We start from the raw sequence: 22,587 nt of genomic DNA on the forward strand, positions 1-22,587 counted from the left end.
TTAACCAAAAGAGCGAGGCCAGGGATCGAACCCACAACCTCATGGTTCCTACTTGGATTCCTTTCCACTGTGCCACAACAGGAACTCCAGATCAGGGCCTTTTAAAGTGCAGGGCTCAGGGAGATGGCCCTGTTGCGCTGGTATAATGGCAGAATTATCTGGGCTAAAATCCAAATTCCAAAAAAGTGGATATAAGCAAATAAGAGTGAAGTCTAGAAAACATGCTTCTTCCCTCTCTTGCCTAAAAACTAAGGATTTAAGTTTTATAACTCAAGAACTATCTGGAGATCCCTCTTGTGACTCAGCGGTAATGAACCTGACTAGTATTCATGAGGATGCAGATTCGATCCCTGGCCTCACTCAGTGGGCTAAGGATCTGGTGTTGCTCTGGGCTGTGGTGTGGGTTGCAGACGCGGCTCAGATCCTGCATGGACATTTCCATGTGCTGTGGGTACGGCCCTAAAAAAAAAGACCAAAAAAACCCCTATCAGTATGGAGATTTAGAAAAGGAAATTTTGGGTAAAAAAAAAAAAAATCCTAGTAGAAAACTGGACTTCATCAAAATTTAAAATTTTGGTTCTTTGAAAGACACTGTTAAGGGAATGGAAAGCCAAAACCTGGGAGAAATAAATGCAAATCATCTATTTGATAAAGGACTTGTATCCAAAATATATAAAGAATTCTCAAAGGATCCAAAACTTTCATTAGATTCTCAAAGGAATCTGGATCCTCCTCAGAACATTAACAACCATTGGTTAACATGGTCAGCATGGAGAATTCAGAGGTTATAGCCAAACCTACACCTGTGAGATTGGAATCCTGACCAAGCTCCCTGTATTGGGTGCCTGCCTTGCAACATGTCTCCAAAGTTGCCATAATAGCTATTCCTAGATAACCCTCTGAAGATGACAATGATTCATCAAGTACTGGAGCATCAGGGGCAGGTGACTTTACCTTGGGAGGGGGTGTCTTAGATGGGTCACATGGTCTCTGGATGCCTGTTTCCTCCTGCCTTAGGCTCCACCAGATATGCAATAACAGAGTATCTACTGTTTCCATAGAATTTCTGATACATTGTGCAGTAACAAATCAGGAATGAAGTCACCAGCCCTGCAGAAGGGAATGAAGTTTATACATATTCTCCTTTCATTTATCTAAGAAATGTCTATTGCCTGCCTACTCTAAGTCAAACATTTGCTAGGGACTGAAGATACAGTGGTGAGCAAGACACAGTGATTTCTTCGAGGGCATCAAAGTCTAATGGAGGAGACAAAAAAGTAAATGGGCAATTGCTAAACAGGAATAAAGTGATTTGACTGGGATAAACCCAGGGAACACTGCACAGGAACACCTGATCCAGTCTTGTGGGATTGGGAAAGCTTCCCTAGAATAAGTTAGGTATGAGACCTGAAGGATGAGAAGTTGACCAGAAGAGTGGAGAGAAGGAGATGTAGCTTGGAGACTGTTGCAGGTGCGGGGCACATGCACAAAACTGAAGCTGAGGAGGGTGGCAGAGGCCAGATCACGACCTCCTCACCCATTACACTTGTATGCTGCTGCCAATGGAAAGCATGAGGTTTTACACAAAAGACTGGCATGAAGGGACTCCCGCCTTTCAGAAAGACCACTCTAGCTGCCACAAGGGAGAAGAGATGGAAGGGGGTTGAAAATAGAAGAGACATTAAGAGGTTGTTTCTGTAAGTAAGATGTGGCTTGGTGATGGTCTGAATAATTGCAGCTAACATTTCGAGCCCCAATATTTCATTTAGTCTTTGCAACTCTGAGAGGTAGCTATAATTACCCCCATTTTCTAGATGGGAAATCCAAGGAACAGAGAAGGTAAGTGACTTGCCTATGGTCACATGGTAAGTGGTGGCAGGAGAGAGAGCAGGTAGGGACTTGAGAAATATTTAGGAGATGGTATGGTCATGACTGAAAGACTATTCAGCAAATTTTCATTATTGATTTTGGGAGGGTGGTTAAAGAAGCAGGAGTTTTCTAGTATGATACGCAAGTTTCTAGCCTGGATGACTAGGCCATGACGAGTTAGGATATATAGGAGAGCAGGTGTGATAGAACAAAGTGGGAAATTCAGTTTGGGGTCTGCCTGGCTAATTCCCAAGTGGAGATGCCTACAAGGCAGCTGCAGGGGGCAGGGGCTGGTGTGAAATTCAAAGTGAGATTTTGATGTCATCAGCATCAGTCACTCCTAGAGGGAAAAACAAAAAGCACCTTTGAAGAAGCTGAACATGTTACAAATTTTGAACACGAAGCTTTTAGGAAATCAGGCAATACAATGGGACTAACCACAAAACCACTTTAGGTCATTACAGGGTGATTTTCTTAATTTTACTCAATTGTATTTCAGGAACAACTTTTATCTTGAAGTCTCCTATAGATAAGCAGGGCCCAGTCTGCTGCTCTACTACAGAGATGGGTATCTAACCAATGCTTCAAAGAGTCTATTTCTCCCAGGACAAAGGGAGTTCCTTTTCCCTCAGGAACACTAACTTTTGAAACGCTAGGGAACCATTGAACAAATTATCATTTCAGTGGACTCAGTGGTGTCCTAAAGGCCTGGAAGCACAGCCCTAAGCAATGGCTAGCCTCCTAGAGAAAACTCACAGAAGGGAAACTGCCTTTATTGTAATAATGGCGAAACGTTAACATATTGAGTACCCTCAGGGGGAGGTTCCAGGTGAATTTTTCCTGGTGAACCGGTATCTCCCTTGAACTTTCCTTCCCAGAAATAAATGCTGAACATGTAGAAGAGAAAAAGTTTTTAAGAATGTTTGATAAAACCTCTTTCTTTTTTAAATCTTGGCTGTAAGATTAAAATTTTCTTTCGTATTTGTATTTTTCCCTAACTTAATGCACTTCCACTCCCTACCTCTGGCCTTCTTTTTAAATTTTTTTTTTTTTTTTTTTTTTTGCTTTTTTAGGGCTGCCCCTGCAGCATGTGTTAAGTTCCCAGGCTAGGGGTCGAATCAGAGCTGCGGCTGCCAGCCTATGCCACAGCCACTGCAGATCCAAGCTGCGTCTGCGACCTACACCACAGCTCACAGCAACGCCAGATCCTCAACCCACTGAGTGAGGCCAGGGACCCAACCCAAGTCCTCATGGATACTAGTCAGGTTCATTACTGCTGAGCCACGAAGGGCTGGCCTTCCATTAAAAAAAAAAAAAAAAAAAAAACTCATAAGATAAAATTACTTGTAAGTAATTTGAAAATTGTGGCCACACCCTGGTAGAACATAATCACTGCCTTAGGCAGACTACAATTATGTTATGAATAGAGAGCCTTTGACTGTTTCCAAGCTGTATCTCTGTTCTGGGATCCTAATACTAATTTAGTAGAAATTGTTCTGGTGTATTCTAAACAGATACCCAAACATATCTCCTTAAAGCAATAAGGCCTCCCCTCATTGTTCCTTTTGGATTGTTTGTTATGGGTTTCCCTTCTTCAAAACGAATGAGTCACCCATAACCAAACTGTTTCCATGTTGCTTTGCCACTAGCCCAGTCCTCATAGGAAACTGTCCAGGTCTTTGAATTTTCCCAAAAGATGGCAATATCCAGAGGGCTCACCAATGTGAAGACACTGTATTTCCAAATTTCCACAAGAACCCCTGTACAAATGCAGCAATATAAAATCAATTTGGCCCAATTTTAACGCATCTGATAAAAAGCCATTTTATGAATCGGTGCTGGGTTACTAAAATAATTCTCAACTTTTTGATTTTAAAAATTATACTTTTAATTATAGAATATTGTTAGAATAATACAGATGTAGACAGACACTAGGATACCAATATCATATGTGACCAATACCATAAGGAAAACTGCTCTACATACTCACTTGTTCACTCACTCTCCACAACCATAGAAAACAGGCACAATGTGTTGAGGGTGTGTGCAGAAGCAGCCAGAGATGTGGGAGAAGGCATGCAAAAAGCTTTAGCAGAGCGAGTCGGATGCATAACTTTACACAAAGTTCAGCACAGCAAATGGGCAGCAATTGGCAGGAAGAGACGAGACAGAGCTGGTCTGTCCCTTGCCCTTTTCATTTCCCAACTGGAGTGTACATGTCTGGAGAGGTGGCTGGGGCACTTGGAAGCCAAAAAGCAGCAGCAGGAACAAGTTGGGGGTGGGGCAGGAGAGCAGGGAAGGAGAGGGGGGTGAAATACAGTTAGGTCACGGAGATTGCTGTCCTCTATGGCCACTCCGAAGCTGCTGCCCGTAGTGGCGCACAGAAACAACAGGAGAACGTTGATAGTCATTAAAACCGTCAGCAACACTGATACAGGAAAAAGACATATTTGAGTTCAGTCCTCAGGAACATGTACGTCATCTCACAATTAAAATGTGAAATACCCACAGTCGGCTAGTTTTTGCATAGAACAAAAAACATGCTCCCTGCCCAAGTTTGTATTTGAATGGGAGTGACAACAAAAAGACATCTATTTGGTGGAGTGTTTTTTTCATTGTTACTTTTGAGGTTGTGTCATTTGCAAGGGGTGCAGACCTGCATGGCTGTGGGTCATGGCAACGCACTACAGAACACTACCCAAGAGGGACCACCGGTTCCTTTAACACCCAGTCCCAAAGAGCTCTGGCAAAAGTTTTTCAAGTGTTACAACACTCACAACAAAGAGAGTAGAAATAACTTGGGGGCGGGCCCCAAAACATACATATTCCTTACTCCAGTTTCATCTCCTGGGCATCACTTCCCTCCCACGCCCACCCCCAAATGCTTGGATAAACATCAACATTTCGGATATTTCTTAATTGCTGCTTGGGCTGAGATAAGGAGAACTGACACTTCTGGGCTTAAATTGGGTCAACTCCTACAGTAACCACTTACATCTGCAGACTGGGAGGATGGAAATACATTCCTATCTAGGTTTATGAATTCCTTGTGACTAGGCCAAAGAGAAGACAATGCAGTCTGAGTACAGGACAGTCAACCTATGTGTTCAGTTAATTATCTCCCACAACTGACTGATACATATAAACAAGTGCTTGGTTCTGTACAAAGACAGATCTTACAGGAGAGTGCATACTGGAGCATTAGTGTTTAAACTTTTTTTTTTCATAAAGAAAAAAAAAAGACATTTCTCACATTGGACTTAGGTCTGTAGTTCTGTCACATGATCTAAATATCACCCTAGAACATGCTAATTCAGTGTGATTTCAGTTTCTGCTATTGGAAAAACAACAGAAATACATGTTTTAGTGTACATACACATGCCCTTATGCAAGCTAAGATAAACACTGGGATGTGGCCCTTATCAAATTCTAGTTAGTAGTATAGGGAGAATTGATCTTAAAGGGTTGAGCAGAAATGACCTGCATTCCTTGGGAAGGGACCCTGTGCTTCCTTCCCAGAAGTGGTCAATTCCACTTGCTCCTTACACTCCACCATCACGTATGGTCCTACCTCCCCTTGAAGATCTATTCCCTCAATATTCCCTATGATGATCCCCAAAGAAGGTTAATAGATCCTGATTAACAGCAATAACAACAGTGGGTATCTTTTCCTAAAGTCACTACTATTGATGAGTCCTTGGTCCCCAAACTTGTGTCTCACTTTTCCTTTCAATCTGTAGCTTCAATTCGCTTTCATAAAGATGAAAGCTTTAAAAAAGTTAATTAGAAGCAGTGAGGAGGAAAGTTATGATCATTGCCTTCGTCGTGCAGAATCCTGCTCTTGGGAAGACAGAAAGATATGAATGCATGAGCAACTCAAGGAGAAAGCCCTTTGAAGGGAAAGATGTGTGTGCCCAGCTACTATGGTGGGTGAACAGGTGTGGCAATTCAGGCAAGGTCTCTGGCTGTCTTTCTCCAAAGCAGCTGTGACCACCCGTCCAACATTCCCCCTAGCATAGGTCTTTGGGCCAAGGATGGGAGAAATTACTTTTAAAGATTTACTCCATTTCCAGGCCTGAGTATTTACCAGCATTTATCACCTGGTCTTCAGATTTCCAGTTACTTGTGGGGCTGATTTTGATGAAATAATTCATTGAGTGGATAAAAATCACTATTTTGGAGGAAGGAATAACATTCCCAAAGCCATGGGTCAGAATTTCAAGCGGGCCTAGCTTCTCTGATGTTTTAAACTGTGGCCCACGACAAGGAAATTCAGTATGGTAAAAGCAGCTCAGTCTTGAGAGAGCTCTTTGTTCTCAAAGAAAATTGTACCTTCAAATGAATCATTTCTCAGTCATAATTACAGGACTTAGTCGGTGTGAACTCTCTTGTGTTTAATAAGAGCTGAGCTCCGGCTGAAGCTCTTCTCACATTCGGTACATTCATAAGGCTTCTCTCCCGTGTGAACTCTTTGATGTGTGATGAGGTTGGAGCTCTGGGTGAAACCTTTTCCACACTGCACACACTCATAGGGTTTCTCTCCTGTGTGGGTTCTCTGGTGTTTAATGAGATCCGACCTTTCACCAAAGCTCCGCCAACACTCGTTGCACTCATAGGGCTTTTCTCCAGTGTGAATCTTCTGGTGTGTGATGAGATGTGAGCTCCGGCTGAAGCTTTTCCCACAGGCATTACATTCATATGGCTTTTCCCCAGTGTGGGTTCGCTGGTGCTGAACCAAGTGTGAGATGCGGCTGAAGTTCTCCCCACATTCATTGCAGTGATACGGCTTTTCCCCCGTGTGGGCTCGGCGATGGCGCACAAGGTCAGAGTTCTGACTGAAATTCTTCCCACACTCGTCGCACTTGTAGGGCCTCTCCCCCGTGTGGACACGATAGTGTTTGATGAGATCAGATCTCTCACTGAAGCCTCGCCCACATTCGTTACATTCATAAGGCTTCTCACCCGTGTGGGTCCTCTGGTGCTGGGCTAAGTGAGAGCTCCGGCTGAAGCTTTTCCCACACTCTTCACACTCATAGGGTTTTTCCCCACTGTGGGTCCTCTGGTGCTGGATTAGGTGAGAAAGCCGGCAGAAACTTTTCCCACACTCGTTACACTTGTGGGGCTTTTCTCCAGTGTGGATTGTCTGATGCTGAATGAGGTGAGAGCTTCTTCCAAAACTTTTCCCACACTCATTACAGTCATAGGGCCTCTCGCCAGTGTGTGTTCTTTGATGCTGAATAAGGTGGGAACTCCGGCTGAAGCCCTTTCCACATTCGTAACACTTATAGGGTCTGTCACCAGTGTGGGTTTTCTGATGTCGATTCAGGTCAGAGATCTGACTAAAGGCCTTTCCACAATGAGAACATATATGATATCGGATGCTTGTGTGGACTTCCTTGTGGACGAGCAGATCAGTGACTTGTTGGAGGGGATAGTTCACCCACTCTTCTGCTGTTAAATCTCCCCACTGTCTTTCTGATCTGTCCCTGTTTTCAAAGGCCTCTTCACTTTCAGGATTCTCCTCGGTATTACTGACAGGTCTCTCAGACACAGTTCCAAACTCTACATCTTCACTAATCTCTTGCTTTGGATTCACCTCATTTTCGCTCCTGATCTCAAAATCTGAAATAAAGGGCAAAGAATAATACTGGTAAACACACCCCAAAGTTATCTACTGTATGCCAGGCACTGGGCTACGTTCTTTACGTGAATTAGCTCAAACACTGTGAGAGTCCGGTATCAGGATGATTTACATGTTATGAATGAGAAATCCAAGACCCTCAGAAGTGACTCCAAAAAAGGTCATACTGGAGTAAATGGTGATGCTAAGATTCAAATCCAGGTCTATTTGATAGAAGTACATGCTCTGTATCACGGCAATTAATGGTCCTTTATAAAAATTGTACATGTTCTTGGTATTTTGAATCAGGAATCAGAAAATAAGAGATTCTAATTAGAATTTCTTTCTTTCCTTTTTTTTTTTTTTGGCTGTCGAATGCAACAGCTTGATGTGGGACCTTGATTCCCAGACCAGGGGTTGAACCTGGATTGCAAGAGTGAAAGCACCAAGTCCTAACCACTGGACCACCAGGGAACTCCCTACATTAGAATTTCTAAAAGCCAAGCGCCTACATATTTCATATGTGAATGCATGTGTGTGTGTGTTCTTGTCAAGCTTTCATCATATATGATATTCATTATATAACATTTACTAATAACCTACTGTGTTAGCAAGGAGAAAAAAGAAATTTTTTTTTTTTTTTTGGTCTATTTGCTATTTCTTGGGCTGCTCCCGTGGCATATGGAGGTTCCCAGGCTAGGGGTCTAATCGGAGCTGTAGCCACTGGCCTACGCCAGAGCCACAGCAACGCGGGATCTGAGCAGCGTCTGCAACCTACACCACAGCTTACGGCAACGCCGGATCGTTAACCCACTGAGCAAGGGCAGGGACCGAACCCACAACCTCATGGTTCCTAGTCGGATTCGTTAACCACTGCGCCACGACGGGAACTCCGTGAAAAAATAAATTTTTATCACTCTATATCAAGTCTCTATTGACAGCAAAAATGACTTCCAAATGTTACTTGCTACTTTCCAGTGGCATTTTAATGAAAATAGAGGTGTGAAGGTTGGAGAAGGCAAAAAAGATGCCTGGCTCAGAATATTCTCGGCATTGACTAGATAAAGACTTTAAATGAAAATCAAAATATAAAAAACCACTGTCTAGGGAGTTCCCGTTGTGGCACAGTGGTTAATGAACCTGACTAGGAACCATGAGGTTGCAGGTTCGATCCCTGGCCTTGCTCAGTGGGTTAAGGATCCAGCATTGCTGTGAGCTGTGGTGTAGGCTGCAGATGAGGCTTGGATCCCGCGTCGCTCTGGCTCTGGCGTAGGCCAGGGCTACAGCTCTGATTAGACCCCTAGCCTGGGAACCTCCATATGCCGAGGGAGTGGCCCTGGAAAAGGCAAAAAGACAAAAAAAAAAAAGAAAAGAAAAGAAAAAACAAAACACTGTCTACAAGAAACTTTCTACCAGACACTGCCTTTTCCAAGCTGTGTTTCTTGGTACACTCTTCAGAAAGAGATTATTAGGGTTGCCGTTGGCTCAATGGCAACAAACCTGACTAGTATCCATGAAGATGCTAGTTTGACCCCTGGCCCTGCTCAGTGGGTTAAGGAACTGGTGTTGCCACAAGCAGTGATGTAGGTCACAGACATGGCTCAGATCTGGTGTTGCTGTGGCTGTGGTGCAGGCCGGCGGTTACAGCTTGGATTTGACCCCTAGCCTGGGAACTTCCATGTGTAGTGGGTATGGCCCTCAAAAAAAAAAAAAGAAAAGAAAAAGAAAAAAATTACAGTATTAAAAAGAAAGAAAGAAAGAGATTACTAGGTATGCTGGGAGAAAAGGGTCCATGGATAAATTAGTTTGGTAAATGGTGCACACAGCATCCTCTTCTTAGGAATTCAAAACACGTGACACCACATTAAAGGTTCTGAACTGAAAAGAGTCGAGCGTTGTAAATATTATCTAACCCACTTCCAAACTTACTTGAGCAAGAAACTTTTTTTTTTTTTGGCACCTCCATCCTTCCAACAAGTGCTCCTTGGGCTGCACTACAGACATGTAAATTTGCATTTCCTTAAGATTCTCATTTCTTGATTTTGTCGGATTGAGCAGGATATTTGCATTGCCGACTATGATAGATCTGGGTAGATAACTTCATTTCTAGTTGCTTTTCTAATGATCCAAAAAAGCTGGGATAACAGAGAGAGCCACCCTGGAAAAGTTCCCTTGTAGAGCATCGAGTTAAGGATCTGGCATTCCTGCAGCTACAGCATGGGCCACAACTGTGGCACGAGTTCGATCCCTGGCCCAGGAATTTCAATAAGCTGAGGACACAGCCAGAAAGAGGAAAGCTTGGGAGTTCCCTGGTGGACTAGTGGTTAAAGGATCCAGTGTTGTCATTGTTGTGGCTCAGGTCACTGCTACAGCACGGGTTCATTCCCTGGCCCAGGAACTTCCATATGCCTCAGGCACACCAAAAAAAAAAAAAAAAGGTAAACTTTTCACAGTTAAAAGCTATAGGAATAAAGACTTCAAAAAAAGGATTAATTCTAATGAATGGCAGATTACCTAATGAACCATACATGGTCATTAACATCTGTCAAGTCCTAACAGGAGACAAAGTGAGTCAAAGCCTGTTCAGCTCAAGAATATACTGTTTATTCAGGTTATACTCTGAGCAAAGGATAGTTAAAAAACAGAGTTGCAGACCATCAGAAAAAAAATTAGCTTCCCTCGCTAACAGAATCTGTGATCTCATTTAGCTCAGGATTCTCCTAGAACAACAGCTGACACTCAAAATCTATGATCAATTCTGAAACATCTCCAGACAAGTACCTTATCTGGATAAAGGACCTGAGGCAAAGCTAGGGTTCCACAGCCAAAACAAACACAAAAGGGTGGCTTTCGCCCTCCCACATGAACCTGGGTCAGAACCCCCTCATCTTCTAGTAAAAGCACCATTTACAGGGGAATTTATATCCTGGCAAGCACCATTATGTCAGACCTGTTTAGTCAGAGATCTGTACAAACAGGCTGGAGAAGGGCAAATGACTCAGGGCACAAGAAATCTGAGTGTTTCTAAAATGAGCAGAAACGATCTTTTCTTTTTAGAAAATATGCCCTTGACCTTGATATTCCCTCACTCAAAGATCTGCCTGAGGACTCAAGCCAAAATCCAGTAAATGCTTTAAAAATCAAGTAACTAGGTTGTGTTGAAAGAGCGAAGGCATTTTTGACAGTCTCAAAAACGTGGGGGGGGGGTGAAGAAAGATCGAGAATCCTTACCTAATGAGACAACATTTCCATAATTCTCCTGCATAACATCCCTGTAAAGGTCTCTTTGGGTAGGGTCCAGAGGTCTCCATTCTTCCCGAGTGAGGTACATGGCCATATCTTCAAATGTCACAGGTGCCTGAAATCACACATTGCTTCCTCAACACTTGGTATCTAGGAGGTTAGTACCAGTTTTTCTTCTCGAAATTAGAGACATGGCTAGAATTGTTGAGGAGGCAAAAGGTATTAGGTCTGATATGTAGAGTCCAAAGGAGAAATAAACAAGCAACAAAGAGATGTGGTAAAGAAGAGAGCAATTTATGAGCTGACTGCTTTGGTCCCATGGCCAGATCCCCCTGCCCCAACTCGGAACCTTACCCTCTGGCAGTGCTCTTCTCAGAACACGTCCAACACCTTCATCATCCCACACCTTTACTCACAATGTTCCTCTTGACTTGGAATAGCTTTCTCAGGCTAGTGAAATCCTACTATTCCTTAAGACTCTGTGTCAGCACCAGCTGTTCTTCAGCGCCCACCTTCTGCTCTGCTCCACTCCTCCCTCGCCCACCTCAGATAGAATTAACACTCCCACTTCTTGGTTCCCACAGCACTTTACTCCTACAGCAAAGAGTGCTCTTATCACGTAGTATCACAGTTAACCGGATGCATCTGTCTCCCTACAGATTGTGAGCAGGCGGGGAGGGAGTGTTTCATCTATCTTTTGCCTCCCCAGTATTTAAACGCAAACAGCAGGTGTTCCATATATGCTTGTTTGTGGCTATACTGTTCTAGTAAGTGGGTTTCTTAGAGGCAGAACACGAAGCAAGCCGAATTACTAACCCCAGGGAATTTCCCACAGGGATGTGCAGAGCAAGGAAAAGCCGGGACGAGGTGGGTAAGCACAGGCAGGGTCCGAGAAGCCACCCCCGGCTTACCTGGGACCCAGCCATGAGCAGGGTGGCTGCCATCTCGGGCTCAAGGATTCGCCTCCCAGGAGAGAGAGAGAGCAGGAAAAGCAGCTAGCAGACAGCGCTAAAGGAGGCGAAAAGCAGGGCGTGAGGCACAGAAAACAGGCCCTGCCCACTCCCCAAGGCTGGAGTTCTGGCCGCCAGGCGGGTGGGGAGGGCCCTGAACCCAGGCCAGGTCACTCTCCTCCCTGACCCTCGAGCACGACCCGCCCTCTGTGTCTCCGCCACCAAGGGGAGGAGGCAATGCCGGAATTTACTAAGACAGCTCCTAGCTCAGTCCCTCCCGGGCTCGGGGTCTAGCCGCCGCTGTCTCAGGGAGGAGGCTCTCAGCCCAGCCCACAGAACGCCTCTGCTCTTCCAAATCGAGGCTGGGCCCTTTCCGGCAGCTGTCTTAGCCAATTGGCGAGCGAAGCTCACAAAGCTCTCTGCCAATTAGATGCCCAATACTAGGCCCGCCTCTTGTAGCTCGGCCGATCTGCTCTATCACGCCGCGCCTGCCCCTGTGGTCTGCCGGGAGTTGGAGTTCCGTTCAGGCGTACAAAGGCCAGTCAGAGGCCAAAAGCCACGGAGGGAAAAGAACAAAAGGGTGCAGAAAAAAGCGCGTCCTCCTAGACAGGGAGGAATATCTTTCGCTTTCTTCTCTTGGAGACCACAGCCCGATTTAGGCCAAGGAGTTTGCCCTGCTTTTCATGTCCCTAGAAGCTCATCTTGAGTCGAACCTTAACTGCAACGTCGAGCCTAATTTAGGCGCTGATCTTTGTTGGGTTCCGCCGGGATCACCTCTCATTTGACATCCCGGGCTAAAGAGGAAAGCAGCAGCCGCCCACTCCCCAGGGGAGACCAAGCAGCCGCGCTGGAACTTTGAGCTCCACCCACGAACTACATCTCCCAGCACCGCCTGTGGCATCCGCACACTGCCTCGCAGACTACAACTCCCAGGAGGCACCGCGCCTGTCCTCTAGCCACTGTGGTCCGCGGCTGTGTCCCCATTCTATCGCTGTTAACCCTGTAGGGGCATCCGATCCAGCCCTTCTAAAGAGAGCGCCCCTTGAGGGGCGGGCTGCTCTGCGCCTAGCAGAGGGGAAGCAAAAACCCGGAGGGAAATCAGAAGCGAGTGTTGGGGATAGGGCGCATAAGATGGAGCGAGCCAGGCCTTATGGTTGGGAAGAGTCGTCCTTATCATCCCCAAGGACTTGTCTGCTAAAAAGGTTCCTGGAGGCCTTCCGTAACGATGGGATCTCGGGCCTCTAACAGCCAGAGTCCGGCGGGCCCTCAAGATGTTAGCAGTCCCTGACCAGCTGAAGATAGGAAGCCGATACCGCGAATTGGGAACAAACACACTTACCTCCTGGCCCTCAAAAGATCCGCTAGGTCGCCGGCTCCAAGATCCGAGAGGCCTCAGATTCCAAATCCGCAGGCACAGTTCTCTGAGACTTCAGACGGTCGGAAAGATTCTGGGAATCACGGGCAGATCCTGGATATCTCAGACGCGCAGGTAGACGTGCAGGCAAAACCCAGAGATTGTTGGCGAATCCCAAAGACGCACAGATTCCGGAGACCTCAGACTCTCAGGAAGCTCAGAGAAACCACAGGCTCACAGGCAGATCCTTGAGACCACAGCAGCTAGCCAAGAAACACCAACAGCAGCTAAGCTGCATTCAACTGGAGTTCTTCCGAACGGAAGGACTTGCAGCCTTCCCTTTCCCCAGCCGGGATGAGAAAATTAGACAATGGAAGCCAAGCTCTAGGGAAAGCAGGCATTCTGCGTGGGGAAGAGCTCGGAGCTCGCTGTAGCCTTGGAGAGGGAAGTGATGGAAAAAGAATATAGCAGCTTATTAGGGACTCCCACCCTCTTCAAGTTATAAATATCCCCAGAACCTTGGCTACGTGCCCAGAAGCCTGTTGTCTCTAACTGTACCGGAGACTTCTCTGCCTGGGCTGGGAAAGGGGATTTTCTTTTGTTTTGAAGATATGTCCACCCACCAAGTGACTTGAATTTTTTTTCTTCCAACATGACTCTAGGGTATGCTTTTATTAGTGACTATCCTGTTCCCAGTGGCCAGTTATTTACGGTTAAATTACTCAAGTGTCTAAAACTAGGATCCCACCTAGCCATGAAGCAGACTCTCCCACTCTTCTCCACTGCCCACTGTGAAGCGAGGAATTGTTTAGATACCACAGAATTCTATCATCCTACCCCATCAAAAATTGATATGGGAACCACAAAAGTAGAATCAGTAGATGGTCCCTAAGAGGCAGTGTCCTGAGTGGGACTAGTGTGGGCATTCAGGTCAGACAGACCTGGGTTGGAATCCAGGCTGTATATCCTTTGGAAAATCACTTAATCTGTCCAGGCCCAATTCCCTTTCTGTAAAATTGGGTGACTATATACCTAAGGCAGTGGTGAACATTAGGTAAGATGACTTAAAGCACTCCACACAGAGTGAGCACTCAGGTGATAGCTGGTTTTATTAATCATCCTGCCTTTGTGGCAGGGGAGACCTTTAGAAAGGCCTGTAGATATTTTCACTGGCCCAGAACATCTGGGAAGCCAGAATGGCTCAATAGCTTTGAGGATCTGCTGGTGACCTTATTATCCATAGTATTTCTGCTGAAAATCCAGAGGGAACTGGAAGTTGAGCACGTTCGATGGATTCAAGAGAAGTGGTGTATTCGGCCGAGTAGAACAGAGGTATTTGGGGTTGCCAAAAACCCAGCAAGGCGAGGCCTCATGCTCAGGGAAACCTCTGGGACAAGGAGGGGGAATCAGTTCAGACTCTGGTTGAGTAATTGCAGGTTTCTAACTGGGCTGAAGGTGAGCTGAGTGCCTGAGCCCCTGAGCTCAGGGGGGGCTCCCTTTTCATCCCTTCTCTTGACAGATTGCTTTGTAAACCTTCTTAGGCCTTTTCTTCCCCCCTGCTCCAGTGCTTTAAGTCCTTCTTTGTCCGTTTCTTTTATTCCTCAGGCCTGCCTGGGGGCAGGATGACTCTCCAAGCCCAGCTTGGCTGCTTGCCTCCTTCTGTGAGTAAGTGCTTTTCTCTTTTTTCACCTGGGACCCTCCAGAGGGTGGAGGAGAAGAGGAGCCAATCGGATGGAAGGCATGACTGCATTTGGTGCCCCAGGGTGAGGGTGGGGGAAGAGGGGGAGGAAAGCCAGGGGGTGAGGGGCTTCCTGTTGCAGCCTTCAGCTGGACTCTGAGGGTTGGGGGTCACTAGAGGAGGAGGTGGCTTCCTGCGCCATTGTTCAGGACTTCATTGTTTCTCAGGAGTACTTATTGTGTGTGGGTTTTCAATAACCAACTTGGAAAGCTGTATTTGTTCCATTCAGCAAACAATGAGCACCTACTGTGTGCAGAGGTGGCAGCACAGCCTATTACTGGGGAAAGGGGCCAGGAGTACCATTTCACCAGGGTCTCTGATTTAGGTTTTTGACATCATCTCCATATTTGGGTTTTACATTATGTCAGGTCCTCCTTGCATAATCCTAAAGCTTGTTTCTTATTGATAGGCCACTGTGGAACACTATAAATTATTATATTTTAATAAATTCTATAATTATCTTGTGAGCAGCACAATTATAATTTTTTGTATTAGAAGCATACATTTGAAGAAAAGGAGTTTCTTTTGTGGCACAGTGGGTTAAGTATCTGACTGCAGCAGCTCAGTCACTGCGGAGGTGCAAGCTTAATTCCTGGCCCCAGTGCAGTAGTTTAAAGGATCCAGCATTGCCACAGCTACGTCATAGGTTGCAGGTGCGGCTCAGATTCACTCTCTCGCCTGAGGAATTTCCATATGCCATGGGTGTAGCCATTAAAAAAAAAAAAAAAAGAATGGAGTTCCTATTGTGGCTCAGTGGTAATGAACCCATGAGAATGTGGGTTCGATCCTTGGTCTTGCTCAGTGGGTTAAGGATCTGGTGTTGCCATGAGCTGTGGTGTAGGTCACAGACTTGGCTCAGATCTGGCATTGCTGTGGCTGTGGTGTAGGCCAGCAGCTGTAGTTCTGATTAGACCCCTAGAACTTCCATATGCTACGTGTGTGGCTCTAAAAAGGAAAAGAAAAAAAGCAGCAGCAGCAGCAACATACATTTGTTAGACATTGAAAAATATGCCTCAAGGAGTTCCTGTCGTGGCTCAGCAGAAACAAACCTGACTAGCATCTATGAGGACGAAAGTTCAATCCCTGGCCTCGCTCAGCAGGTTATGGATCCGGCATTTCCATGAGCTATGGTGTAGTTTGCAGACACACACGGCTTGGATCTGGCATTGCTGTGGCTGTGATGTAGGCCAGTGGCTACAGCTCCAATTCAACTCCTATCCTGGGAAACTCCATATGCTGCAGGTGCAGCCCTACAAAAGGGCAAAAAAGAAAAAAAAAGAAAGAAAAATGTGCCTCAATATTTGTGATTTTGTTTTGTTACCTCTTCATTTTCAAATATGCCAGGAACATTAAAAAAAATCAGCCCATCTTGGCTTAGTGGTAACGAATCCCACTAGCATCCATGAGGACTCAGGTTCTATCCCTGGCCTCGCTCTGTGGGTTAAGGATCTGGTGTTGCCATGAGCTGTGGTGTAGGTGGCAGATGCGGCCCAGATCCTGCCTTGCTGTGGCTGTGGCGTAGCCTGGCAGCTATAGCTCCAACCCCTAGCCTGGGAACCTCCATATGCCATGGGTGTGGCCCTAAAAATAAAAAAAGCAAAAAAAAAAAAAAAATCCGTGATCTGGGCTTCTCTTGACCCCTGCTTAGGAGGAGAGATGTGAAGGGCTGGGGACATGGAGGTCACTCTGACTTAGTCACTGCAGTCCAGCTGCTGGAGTATTCGGATGAGCTAGCTAGTTTGCACTGAGGAGAGGTGGGCTCACAGCTGAGGGGTAGAGAAGGAATCTTCACAGAGGAGGTGTCATGGGAGCTGGCTTACAAAGAGTAAGAGTAGGAGTTTTGGAGGTGGAGAACTAGGGGAGGGAAAGCATTCCAGTCTTCAAGAACAGCATGTGCAAAGTCACGGAGGCATGAAAGGACAGAGTGTGTTCCAGAATGGTCAGGACTGGGTATGGGGAGAGGGAGGGTGTGGGGGTGGAGTGGCAGGGGGAGGAAGCAGAGCAGGGACAGTCTCTTATGTCCCCTTGCCTGCCTGCCGGCTTGTCTCTGGCTTTGGCAGTGCTGGTGATGAGGTGCAGATGGGGGGGTGGCCTGGAGTGAGAAGAGCAGATTGACTCGGCAGGGAGGAGAGGGAAGTGGTGAGGATTGGGAAGCTCTTTATGACCTCACACATTTCAGCTGGTTTTCTCCTGAGAGAGTCAACATTTTCCAAAAATGTAAACAATTGCATTAAAAATGTGCAATAACACTAGTGTTTTTTTTTTTTAACTTATTTAAAAGCATTAAATAGGCCTACCTTCACTGAACATATTTATTGTGTCTCTGTTCTACACTGGGATTGTGCTGGGAGATAGGACGCCACCCTTCACAATGAATACATGGCCACCATGAGGATTCAAAGTGAGAATGGCTGCAAAACGCATGGGCACAGAGGGTGGCCTTGGCACACGGTAGCCGTGATGGTTATGGGGAGGTAAAACTCCTCACAGATGCTCTCTGAGGTGAAAACTATATTTCAAAGTGACTCAGAACATGAACGGGGGCCTGGTTTCAAGTCCAGATTCTATCTCCTAGAAACAAATTACACTCGGAACCTTAGTTTTCTCAGTCTGCAAAAAGAGTATAATACAATTCCTAGAGACAGAAAGTAGAATAGTGCTTGCCAGGGGCTGGGGAGGGGGCAAATGGGGATGTTACAGGATGTGCCCAAGATACACAGTTAGAAATGCTCGATAATTAATAGATATTATTGACACTATCATACAAAGAACTTATCATCATTGTCATCCTGGTAGAATGCAGGGTAAATATTAAGAGTTTCACAGCTGTGGGAGTTCTGAGGAACCGTGTGGCGAGGGGATCAGAGGAGACTTCATAGAAGATGTGTATCTGAGGTGAGCCTTGAAGAATGGGTAAGAGTTGAATTGGGGTGGAGGAGAGGGAATCAGAATAGGCAGTCACAGATGGGAAGGCCCATCAGGTTTTCAAGAAGAGGACAAATACTCCCTTAGGCTAGAGCATAAGGAGCAGCAGAGGTGGAAGATAAACCACTAAAGACAGGCAGAAGGCAGTAGAGGGGAGCTTTGAAAGTCAAACTAAGGTTAGCTGGTGGAAATCACTAAAAATGGTTAGGAGAATGATGCTCGGAGCCATGCAAGGCTCATCGGTGGTAAGGCAGGAAATGCTTTGAGTTAGGAGACGAGTAGGCGGCTTTCGCATCAGTCCAAGAAAAAAGAAGACCTGAGGGAAAATGGTGATGGTGACAGCAATGGAGAGAAAGTCTGGGCATGGGAGAGCCTATAGAACTGGTAACTGATACAAGGACAAGGGCAAAGGGAAAGGGTCAAAGATGGTTCTCAGTAATGAACTAGTTGACAGAAGACGGGCTTAAGAAGGAGTGGGTTTAAGAAGAGTGGGTTTAAGAAGGAGAAGATGTGAATTCAGTGTGTGATTGTTTTGAGAGGGCCAGTGGGATACTTGGAAGAAATATCTAGATAGGCACTAGGTGACTTAAGTCTCAAGCTCAAAATACCTCAGAGCTAAGGACAGAATTTTGGGAGTCTGGATCAAACTACTAAGAAAGACTTCTCTATAGTATTTCAGGTCTGTAACATTTGGAAGGCAGCCATGCTCATATTCTACCACCAACGCAGCTAGGTTTCTGTAACATTTGATTTTTTTTTTTTTTTTTTGGTTTTTGTCTTTTTAGGGCCATACCCACGACATATGGAGGTTCCCAGGCTAGGGGTCAAATTGGAGCTGCAGCTGCCAGCCTACACCACAGCCACAGCCACAGCCACACCAGATCTGGGACCTATGCTGCAGCTTGTGCCAACACTGGATCCTTAACCATTGAGCAGGGCCAGGGATCAAACCGGCATCCTCACGGATACTAGTTGACAGAAGACAGACAAAGGGATGTAAGAGACTGTTCCTGCTCTGCTTCCTCCCCCTGCCACTCCAACCCCATAGTGGAGTTCTTAACCTGCTGAGCCACAATGGGAACTCCAGTTTCTGTAACATTTGAAATAATCTTCAAAGCTGGTCATAGGATCTTGAGACTTTTGTTTCCAAGTCTTTTGACCACAACCTTCCTGGTGAAACCTTCTCTCCTCCATCCAACCACCCTGTTTCTGTTTCACCTCACCTAATGTTGTCCCTTTCCTCCTATAAGGTAACAATTTCCCTTCCCCTAAGACTCCCAGGGTGGTATAAGTTAACGTGAACTCCCTTGCAGCTCGCACCCTCTTTATCTTTGATAGGAAGGAGATGGGGTTAAACCATGTGTTCCAGCCAACAGCCTATGTGACAAGGAAGGAAGAGCACAGTATGGCCAGTGTAGCTGGAGCACAAAGTATGTGGAGGGAGGCAGAGGCCAGCCCTGCAGGGTCTTGTAGGCCCTGCCAAGAGCAGTGGGGAAAAAAAATCAAAGGTTGTAAATGGGGGTGCTAGAGTGGGGGGCTGTAACATGATCAGATGCGCAGTTCTGAAAAGCTTATTCTGTGAGTTCCCATAGTGGCGCAGTGGAAAAGAATCTGACTAGGAACCATGAGGTTGCGGGTTCGATCCCTGGCCCGGCGCAGTGGGTTAAGGATCCGTTGTTGCTGTGAGCTATGGTGTAGGTCACAGATGCGGCTCGGATCTGGTGTTGCTGTGGCTCTTGGTGTAGGCCAGTGGCTACAGCTCCGATTTGACCCCTAGCCTGGGAACGTCCATATGCCCTGGGCGAGGCCCTAAAAAGACAAAAAAAAAAAGAAAAAAAAGAAAAGCTTATTCTGGTCAGCGCAGTGGAGAGCATGCATTGGAGTGGGTCCAGAGTGGACACAGGAAGACAGTGGGGAGGGAACCGACGCCTGCTGATGAACCCAGTCTGAGGCCTATTCATGCTTTTCTGTGTCCTTTTGTGAATGGGGATGTGTACTGTATAGAGGCGCGAACTGGAGCCGACTTGTTCTTCTGCCATTTAATCTGACTCATCTCCTTTATAAACAGTAAGGCTGTTGAAGGTGGAGATTCAGTTTTGTATTTTTTCCTATGCTGAAATCCCTACCCCACCGGGACCTCAGTGGATATTCAGACCGCGACTGCTGAAGATCACCCGTGGGTGCCATCTTTAAAAAGCCCCAAAGTAACATTTATTAACATTATAATATTATTAGTAGTGGCTATTTCGTGTTGCTTTTTTCTTTTTTCTTTTGCTTTTTAGGGCCACACACGCGGCATATGGAATTTCCCAGGCCAGGGGCCTAATCGAAACTATAGCTGGCAGCCTACACCACGGTCACAGCAATGCCAGATCCTTAACCCACTGAGCGAGGCCAGGAATTGAACCCGCAAGCTCATGGTTACTGGTCAGATTTGTTTCCACTGTGCCACAGCGGGAACTCTGTATTTCATTTTGCTTTTGATTTCTAGACATTTGGATGGAAGATTATATAAAGCAGAGAAAAATCTGGGTATCTCAACCCTTACTACTCCAAGTGTGGTCTGTGGACCAGCAGCACTGGCATCACCTGGAAGCTTGTCAGAAACGAAAAAAAATCTAAGACCCCACTCCACACCCACTGAATCAGAATAAGCATTTTTGCATGACCCCGAGGGGATTCCCACTCATATTAAAGTTTAAGAAGCTCCTGGGTATTTAAGTAACAGGCCTCCACACTTCTGTGGGTAATGGTCATACCTCAGGCATCTATCACATCCGGCCTGGTATGGAGGTCTGTGCCTGTGGTTTCTTTCCTTGCCAGGCTGGAAATTCCTGGAAGGTACGGGCTGAGATCCTGAATCTCTCACAGCATCGAGCACAATGACAGGAAGCAGAAGACCTGGGTTTCGGTCCTGGACCTGCCATTTATGGGCTGTGCGTATTGTATCTTCTGTGAGAGGATTTTCAATTCCTCCAAAGGACCCACCCCAAATTTGCATGCTGAAAAGCTGGAGATGGTGGCGGGTTTCTGTACACAGTTTATTTACAGGCTTCATCTACAGGAGGAGGCACTTGGTGGGGGAAGGAAGAAGGTGATAACAGATAAATTCCAGAGTGGACAATGCCAGGGCACATAAGAAACTTGGGCTGAAGTTACCCCAACAGCTACCCTAAGTGAACCAGTGTAAGTGGAAACCCTATCAGGCAGGTACTAGCACTACTCCATTTTTATGGGTAAGGAAACAGCTCAGAGATGTTAAGTGACTTGCTTGAGCCCCCAGCAGTTCACAACCTCCTACGTGTTATCTATTTTAGAAAAAAGAATCCAGGAGGCTCTGCCTGGGGCTGCCCCAAGGCCAGGGACGGTCAGAGGCTGAGACCCAAGAGAAGCCCATCAGACCTGCTCCCAAGGCTTTTCCAGAAGGTTCCAGCTTGGCCTAAAGTTCCTATCAGCTGAAAAAGCAAGCCAGTTTCATTATGGGAGAAGCACAACAAGGCCCCTTGTGTTCTGCAGATTTTTTCTGTAGCCTGGGCCACAACAGAGCTGTGAGGAGGAACACACTGCCAGAGCTTGGACAGGTTCCAAGACTCAGGACCTCCTGTGGGCCACCAAATTTGGGTGCCAGAAACTCTCAGGTCAAGAAAACATGCGCTGTGCCTAGAGGGACCAGGTCTGGAGTCCTTGAAGGCCCCCAGAGCCAGCTAAGAACAGGGAACAGCTGAGTTTGGGAAGAGATGAGGGGTGGGAAAGAAATCTCTCTACATGATGCAGAAGTCATATCTGCCATTTGTCTGTATAGGCAGACCCAGTGTGGAGTGGGTAAGAGTTGAGTCAGTCTGGTATTTTTCAACTCAGGAGAGGCTGAAAGGTTCAGATGTGAGGGAAGGGACGCAGAGCAAAGGTCTGCCAGCCACTGTCAAAGATACGGCACCTCGGCTCTGAAGTCTCTGAGTTTCTACAAAGGGTTTGTCAACATGGGCTTAACGTGATACCCCTATTAGCATCCGTCTCTTCACCAATCACTATCAATAACTGAACGAATTTGCAAACGAATTTTCCCTCTGATCCCTAATGGCCCGTTCAGAGTTCAGCATTTTTCTTCATTTTAATATTTATTTTTCTCCAGTCACGACGGCTTAGTGCTTTCTCTTTGTTCTTCCTCACCTTGTTCATTGAAATTCTGGCTGGTGGTTCTATCAGCAGAACTACAAAACCAAAAAGGCAACAATGAGCTTTCTTCATATCACTCAGGGAGGCTGAGGCGGGTGGAGGGGACAGGAAAAGGAAGGGGGGGTGTGGAGCTACATAGGCCAGAGTCCAAATCCCATCTCTGCCATTATTAGTGCTGTGGCCCCGAACAAGTCACTCATCTGTAAAATGGGATCATAATGCCGACCAATGCAGAAAAGGATAGCAGGTAATGAATGGAAATTCGATGCCAGACATGTGATGGGCTCTCGATTTATGCCCCGAAATATCACCATGATTATTACCAATAACTTGGTTAGATGTTAGGCCTTCCACATGGCAATGGACACTACCTAAAATTTTTGTCAGAAGCCATGTAGCTGACACCTCTAGTGGGACCTGCCTCTCCAACTTCCAACTTCCAATTTCTCTCCAGGAATCAGGAGGGAGGAAGAGGGTTTGGAGCATACAGAACGTCCTTTGCTCAACAGTAACATAAGAGCTACCATTTCTTGTGCACTTACTCTGGGCTGGGCAGTATTAACATATATTTATATTAATATATTTCATCTTCACTGTCACTCTGTGAGATAGGGATAATATCACTTCCATTTTCACAGGTCAAGAAGCAACTGACACAGAGTAAACAACTTGCCCAAGCTCCCATAATACTAATAGGTAACAAATGCAGAATATT

The 22,587-nt window shown here is 46.1% G+C and overlaps 2 protein-coding genes across 7 annotated transcripts in view; both read right to left on the minus strand.

Moving 5' to 3' along the window:
* Positions 1-3,732: 3,732 nt before the first annotated feature.
* ZNF436 (zinc finger protein 436) lies at positions 3,733-13,529 on the minus strand. 4 transcript variants are annotated; one of them, XM_047792421.1, is made up of 4 exons: positions 13,022-13,529; positions 11,644-11,740; positions 10,721-10,847; positions 3,733-7,491 (listed from the first exon to the last, which is right to left on the minus strand). In XM_047792421.1, the coding sequence occupies exons 2-4, from the start codon at positions 11,674-11,676 to the stop codon at positions 6,239-6,241; spliced, it is 1,413 nt and encodes a 470-aa protein (XP_047648377.1). In that variant the 5' UTR covers positions 11,677-11,740; positions 13,022-13,529; the 3' UTR covers positions 3,733-6,238. The 4 variants fall into 4 exon arrangements, with proteins under 4 accessions (XP_047648377.1, XP_047648378.1, XP_047648379.1 ...); XM_047792422.1 differs by lacking the exon at positions 13,022-13,529 and adding an exon at positions 11,934-12,037; XM_047792423.1 differs by lacking the exon at positions 11,644-11,740 and having other exon boundaries at positions 13,022-13,528.
* Positions 13,530-20,721: 7,192 nt separating this feature from the next.
* The window catches only part of TCEA3 (transcription elongation factor A3), a 37,757-nt gene continuing 35,891 nt past the window's right edge, over positions 20,722-22,587 (minus strand). For all 3 annotated transcript variants that reach the window (XM_047792426.1, XM_047792428.1, XM_047792427.1), the window contains one exon: positions 20,722-21,907. In XM_047792426.1, coding sequence (XP_047648382.1) covers positions 21,899-21,907 — 9 coding nt within the window. In that variant the 3' untranslated portion in view covers positions 20,722-21,898. The remainder of the gene's footprint in view (positions 21,908-22,587) is intronic.

This window comes from Phacochoerus africanus, chromosome 8 (assembly GCF_016906955.1).
Source record: "Phacochoerus africanus isolate WHEZ1 chromosome 8, ROS_Pafr_v1, whole genome shotgun sequence".
Classification (NCBI taxonomy): Eukaryota; Metazoa; Chordata; class Mammalia; order Artiodactyla; family Suidae; genus Phacochoerus; species Phacochoerus africanus.